The sequence below is a fragment of the Salmo salar genome, chromosome ssa23, assembly GCF_905237065.1.
Source record: "Salmo salar chromosome ssa23, Ssal_v3.1, whole genome shotgun sequence".
Taxonomy (NCBI): Eukaryota; Metazoa; Chordata; class Actinopteri; order Salmoniformes; family Salmonidae; genus Salmo; species Salmo salar.
The window spans coordinates 38,927,164-38,933,993 of record NC_059464.1 but is presented as its reverse complement, the minus strand read 5'-3'; the positions used below and the strand labels follow the sequence as shown (position 1 = coordinate 38,933,993).

Below are 6,830 nucleotides of genomic sequence, written 5' to 3'. Positions count from 1 at the left end.
ATTTGGACTATTTTGTGTATGTCCATTACATGAAGTCCCCCAAAAATCTATTTAAATTACAGGTTGTAATGCAACAAAATTGGAAAAACGCCAAGGGGGTGAATACTTTTGCAAGGCACTGTATGGAAATTAGATATTTCTATAATTCATTTTCAATTAATGGGGAATAATTCTAATCATGTTTTCACTTTTTATTATGGGTTTCTGTGTGTAGATGGGTGAGAAAAAACATATTTAATTCATTTTTAAATCAGGCTGTAACACAACATTTGGAATATATCAAGGGGTATCAATACTTTCTGATGACACTGTATGTTGGCACCACATTCCACAAAAATGTGCCTGGCATGACATCTGTGAAGAAATTGTAAGTTGTTCATGATTGCCAGTGCTTTTATCTCAATGCTGTCCTCATTTATCTCTATTGCATTACAAGGAATAACACCACTGACACAGTGACTTCTTCAGTATGTGTGTGATTTTCATTCCAAGAGAATTCCAGTTTCATGTCATATTACAATAACTGCTGTATATGTCATGTTGGGAAATATTAATATTATGAAAACCCTTGTGGACAATACATAGAAACATCCATTCATGACACCTGATGTGTGTCTGTTTAAGCACTCTTCACATCTGCTTTTAAACTGGTATAATACAGATATAATTCATACAAATTCCAGAGATTGTACTTTGACAGTGGTTGCTGCAATAGTCTGTGAGTTTTGGACATGAACAGGGTAATTCAAGGCAAATCATTCAGGGCCTGATTCAGACATGAAAACACTAATTCACTCAAGACAATATGTATACTTTCTCGTATAATGCCTACACAATTCAGCTAAATCAAATGATCACTTTTAATTACAAATACAGAACCAGTCAAAAGTTTGGAAACACCTAGTCATCAAATGATTTTTCTTTATTTTTACTATTTTCTACATTGTAGAATAATAGTGAATCATGTAATGAGCAAGATGGTGTTAAACAAATAAAAATATATTTGAGATTTGAGATTCTTCAAAGTAGCCACCCTTTGCCTTGATGACAGCTTTGCACACTCTTGGCATTCTCTCAACCAGCTTCATGAGGTAGTCACCTGGAATGCATTTTAATTAACAGGTGTGCCTCGTTAAAAGTTAATATGTGGAATTTCTTTTCTTCTTAATGTGTTTGAGCCAATCAGTTGAGTTGTGACAAGGTAGGAGTGGTATACAGAAGATAGCCCTATTTGGTAAAAGACCAAGTCCATATTATGGCAAGAACAGCTCAAATAAGCAAAGATAAATGACAGTCCATCATTACTTTAAGACATGCAGGTCAGTCAATTCTGAAAATTCAAAGAACTTTGAAAGTTTCTTCAAGTGCAGTTGCAAAAACCATCAAGAGCTATGATGAAACTGGCTCTCATGAGGACCACCACTGGAAAGGAAGACCCAGAGTTACCTCTGCTGAAGAAGATAAGTTCACTGCACCTCAGATTGCAGCCCAAATAAATACTTCACAGAGTTCGAGTAACCAACACATCTCAAAATCAACTATTCAGAGGAGACTTCGTGAATCAGACCTTCATGGTCGAATTGCTTCAAAGAAACCAAGATTAAAGGACACCAATAATAAGAAGACACTTTCTTGGGCTAAGAAACACGAACAATGGACATTAGACCGGTGGAAATCTCTCCTTTGGTCTGATAAGTCCAAATTTGAGATTTTTGGTTCCAACCGGCATGTCTTTGTGAGATGCAGAGTAGGTGAACGGATGATCTCCGCATGTGTGGTTCCCACAGTGAAGCATGGTGGAGGAGGTGTGATGGTGTGGGGGTGCTTTGCTGGTGACACTGTCTGTGATTTATTTAGAATACAGGGCACACTTAACCAGCATGGCTACCACAGCATTCTGGAGCGATACGCCATCCCATCTGGTTTGCTTTAAGTGGGACTATCATTTGTTTTTCAACAGGACAATGACCAAACACACCTCCAGGCTGCATAAGGGCTACTTGACCAACAAGGAGAGTGATGGAATACTGCATCAGATTACCTGGCCTCCACCTGACATATTTTTGGATTTAACACTTTTCTTTGTTACTACATGATTCCATATGTGTTATTTCATATTTTTGATGTGTTCACTATTATTCTACAATGTAGAACATAGTAAAAATAAAGAAAAACCCTTGAATGAGTAGGTGTGTCCAAACTTTTGACTGGTACTGTATATGTACATACTGTACATATATTCTAATTCATCAAAATTGAGCTAAGATTAAGTTTTATATGATGGATTCACAAAATGAAGCACCTGATAAAGGAACACATTTCAAACATACTTTACATTGTCATCCACAATATATCACAATATAGCATTTCCAATAGTAAATACTAAGGGGAAAATCTTAAATTTAGAAAAGGATTGTGAGATCAACAAAATGCACACTTTACAATTGCGAAGGTGTGACTTTTTATTGTTAAAACCCTTTCACAAACGCTCATTGTTACAGTACTTTGTTCTTTTGAGAGATGTGTCCCTGGACATGTGGACAGACCTCGGTGCTCTATGGCCCTCTATTCCATGTTGCTGAGTCAGGAGTTAGTACAATGGGGTTCACAGGTATAAAAAGAAAGGTTTTAAACCAGTAGGATAACAGTTCCCCAGCAAGAGCAGCAGCAGCACAGAGAGACAAAATGACCTCAACTGGCATGAACATGAACGGCAGAGTAAGTATTATATTTAGTGTATTTATTAATATAAATGTTCCTAGCTTGTTAGACTGAGTGCACTTTAGTACTCTAGTGTCAGAGCACAAGGCAACCTTAATCCCAGAAACCTGATAGTCAGTGGGATTGGGCAAGGCCTAACATGTAGCAATGTGTTTTTATATGTTTAAATGGGGAATATTAATGATTCTTGCTTATTTTCAGATCACCTTCTACGAGGACAGGAACTTCCAGGGTCGTTCCTATGAGTGCAGCAGCGACTGCCCTGACATGTCCTCCTACCTAAGCCGCTGCCAGTCCTGCAGGGTTGAGAGTGGCTGCTTCATGGTGTACGACCGTCCCAACTACATGGGAAACCAGTGGTTCATGAAGAGGGGAGAGTATTCTGACTACCAGCGCATGATGGGAATGACCGACATCAGGTCCTGCCGCATGATCCCCATGGTAAGCACAAAAACGTTCAGTTTGTCACCTCTTCTAGCTTTTTTGATCTATGTCCATTACTCAATTTGTCTACAACCAATGATACTCCATAACATTTTTTGGGGGGATGGTTCCAGAGCTTTTGAGCTGTGCAGATTTCTCCCTAAAACATGTTGTTCATCATGTTACAGCACAGAGGATCTTTCAGGATGAGGATCTACGAGAGGGAGAACTTTGGAGGTCAGATGCACGAGATGATGGACGACTGTGACAGCATCATGGATCGTTACCGCATGAACAACTGCATGTCCTGCAACGTTATGGACGGCCACTGGCTCATGTATGAGCAGCCCCAGTACAGAGGCAGGATGATGTACATGAGGCCTGGAGAGTACAGAAACTTTAACCAGATGGGCATGGGCATGAGGTTCATGAGCATGAGACGTATCAACGAGTCCTGTTACTAGATATAGCTTTTACTGATACAAGTACGAGAAGCCATTGAATAAAAACATTGAAAAAAAGGACATCTTGCAAATGGCTTTTTTACACTTAACCTGAACCCATGTCATCTAGGTCAAAATGTAGCACTTTTCTAAGCCATACTCAACAATGAAACATTTACATTTTAGTCATTTAGCAGACGGTCTTATCCAGAGCGGCTTACAGTAGTGAGTGCATACATTTCATACATTTATTTTTTATTTTTTCCCCCGTACTGGTCCCCTGTGTGAATCAAACCCACAACCCTAGCGCTGCAAACACCATGCTCTACCAACTGAGCCACACGGGACCGTGAAGCGTTTTTAATACCATTATCATCTCAAAGAATATAAATGTCAGTTGACAAAAATATTATTGTTCTAACATAAGCTACTCAACATGGCAGATTCTAAATCAAATTGAGAGGAAAGACATTTACATATTTTGCATAAACCCAAAAAGGGACTCAGCACCCTGTTCCAGAAATTCCAACTTTGAATAGAAAACGTATGCTGTTAAATAAGCAATATTTAAACAGCAAATTGGACAGTATTACCTAGTGTTGATTTTCAGTGTTACATTTCTAGTGTTGATTCAGGTGTTAAATTAACCCTGTAAGTGTTAAATTAACACTCAGTGGTGTAAAATAACCCCAGTGTTGCAGGTAGACATTTTTAGGATTGTTTTTAATATCTGTGTTTTCGCATGTACATTGATTGATTGATTAATCTTATGCAACACACAGATAAATAACATACATTTTTCAAAACGAATCTACTCAGTTAGTTCGATTTATTGCACCTGTTACTGAAATGGTTGTTCCAGTTTAAATTGTTTATGTGGCAAGGTGTAACAGTGTCAGCGTTAAGCACAGTGTTAATTTAACACTGAAAAGTGTGGACCTGTATAGACACTGGCCCAATGAACACTGTCAGTGTTGTTTTAACTGTGTATGAATGATTGGACAGATATACAACTAACCTGTTTTCCCTGGTATAAATCTGTGCTAAAAAGGGCAGAAACTAGCAGACACTGAGACCTGTGCACCTCTGCATTACATGAACATGAGGAGGGTGGTGAAGGGAGCCTTGTACGCAGTCAAACATCATGTCCTAGATCAGTGTCTTCAGTCAGTGGCCTGGAGCCATGTCAGGGTCAAGGGTCAATCTGTGTGGAAACGGAGGGTTGGGATAGGGTCAGGCTGTGTGGAGATATCAGTGGGCGAGAGCCTGAAGTGGATCGATATCTTGAGAGATAGAGTTGTTGGGGTCTATTTTCATGACAGGCAATATAGATGTCTGTGTGTTTTCTTAACAGGTTTAATAGGTGCAGATGGGACCAAGGAAGAAGGTCAGGCTTACATGTAATCCATCAAATAAACGCACTGAGTCAAAGATTCTGTAAAGTTATGAGGATTTGCCCTTGATGCCGATAAGGACCTACGTTAGTTATACTTCACTGCATACTGAGACAATGCCAGCACGATGAATGATACACTACATGGCCAAAAGTATGTGGACACCTGTTTAAATTAGTGGATTCGGCTATTTCAGCCACACCCGTTGCTGACAGGGGCATAAAATCGAGCACACAGCCATGCAATCTCTATAGACAAACATTGGCACTAGAATGGCCTAAAGAGCTCAATGACTTTCAACGCGGCACCGTCATAGAATGGCATCTTTTCAACAAGTCAGTTCGTCAAATATCTGCACCGGTAGAGCTGCCCCGGTCAACTGTAAGTGCTGTTATTGTGAAATGGCAGTGGTGTGAAAGTACCCAATTGTCATACTTGAGTAAAATTATAGATACCTTAATAGAAAGTTACTCAAGTAAATGTGAAAGTTACCAAGTAAAGTATTACTTGAGTAAAAGTCTAAAAGTATTCGTTTCTAAATATACTCAAATATCAAAAGTAACTGTAATTGATCAAATATACTTAAGTATCAAAAGTAAAAGTATAAATCATTTCAAATTCTTTATATTAAGCAAAGCAGACGGCACCACTTTCTTGTTTTTAAACTGTACGTGTAGCCATGGGCACACTGCAACACTCAAGACATAATTTACAAACTATGCATTTGTGTTTATTGAATCCGACAGATCAGAGGCAGTAGGGATGACCACATATTCTCTTGATAAGTGTGTGAATTGGCCAACTTTCCTGTACTTCTTAGCATTCATAATGTAACAAGTACTTTTGGGTGTCAAGGAAAATGTAGGGAGTAAAAAGTACATTTTATTTAGGAATGCAGTGAAGTTAAAGTAAAAGTTGTCAAAAATCTAAATAGTAAAGTAAAGTACAGATACCATAACAAACAATTTCTGTAGTACTTAAAAGTATTTCTACTTAAGTACTATATGCCACTGTGAATTGGAAACGTCTAGGAGCAACAACGGCTTAGCCGCGAAGTAGTAGGCCACAGAAGCTCACAGAACTGTACCGCTGAGTGCTGAAGTGCGGAAAAATCGTCTGTCCTCGGTCACAACACTCACTACCGAGTTCCAACCTGCCTCTGGAAGCAACGTCAGCACAAGAACAGTTCATTTGGATCTTCATGAAATGGGTTTCCATGGCCAAGCAGCCGCACATCAGCCTAAGATCACCATGCGCAATGCCAAGCATCGGCTGGCGTAGCATAAAACTCGCCGCCATTGGACTCCGGAGCAGTGGAAACGCATTCTCTGGAGTGTTGAATCACGCTTCACCATCTGGCAGTCCAACAGACAAATCTGGGTTTGGCGGATGTCAGGAGAACGCTACCTTTCCGAATGCATAGTGTCAACTTTAAAGTTTGGTGGAGGAGGAATAATGGTCTGGGGCTGTTTTTCACGGTTCATGCTAGGCCCCTTAGTTCCAGTGAAGGAAATGTTACAGCTACAGTGTACAGTGACATTCTAGACGATTCTGTGCTTCCAACTTTTTGGCAACAGTTTGGAGAAGGCCTTTTCCTCTTTCAGCATGACAATAGCCCCGTGCACAAAACGAGGTCCATACTGAAATGATTTGTCGAGATCATGTGGAAGAACTTGAGTAGCCTGCACAGAGCCCTGACCTCAACCCCATCGAACACCTTTGGGATGAATTGGAACACCAACTGTGAGCAAGGCCTAATTGCCCAACATCAGTGCCCACCTCACTAATGCTCTTGTGTCTGAATGGAAGCAAGACACCCCAGCAACTTTCTAACGTCTAGCATAAAGCC

The 6,830-nt window shown here is 39.8% G+C and overlaps 1 protein-coding gene across 1 annotated transcript; it reads left to right on the top strand.

Moving 5' to 3' along the window:
- Nucleotides 1-2,607: 2,607 nt before the first annotated feature.
- Nucleotides 2,608-3,668, top strand: LOC106584577 (gamma-crystallin M2-like). Its single transcript, XM_014170014.2, has 3 exons — nt 2,608-2,718; nt 2,923-3,162; nt 3,333-3,668. Exons 1-3 carry the CDS (start codon nt 2,686-2,688, stop codon nt 3,606-3,608), a joined length of 549 nt encoding a protein of 182 aa, XP_014025489.1. The 5' UTR covers nt 2,608-2,685; the 3' UTR covers nt 3,609-3,668.
- Nucleotides 3,669-6,830: the final 3,162 nt, after the last annotated feature.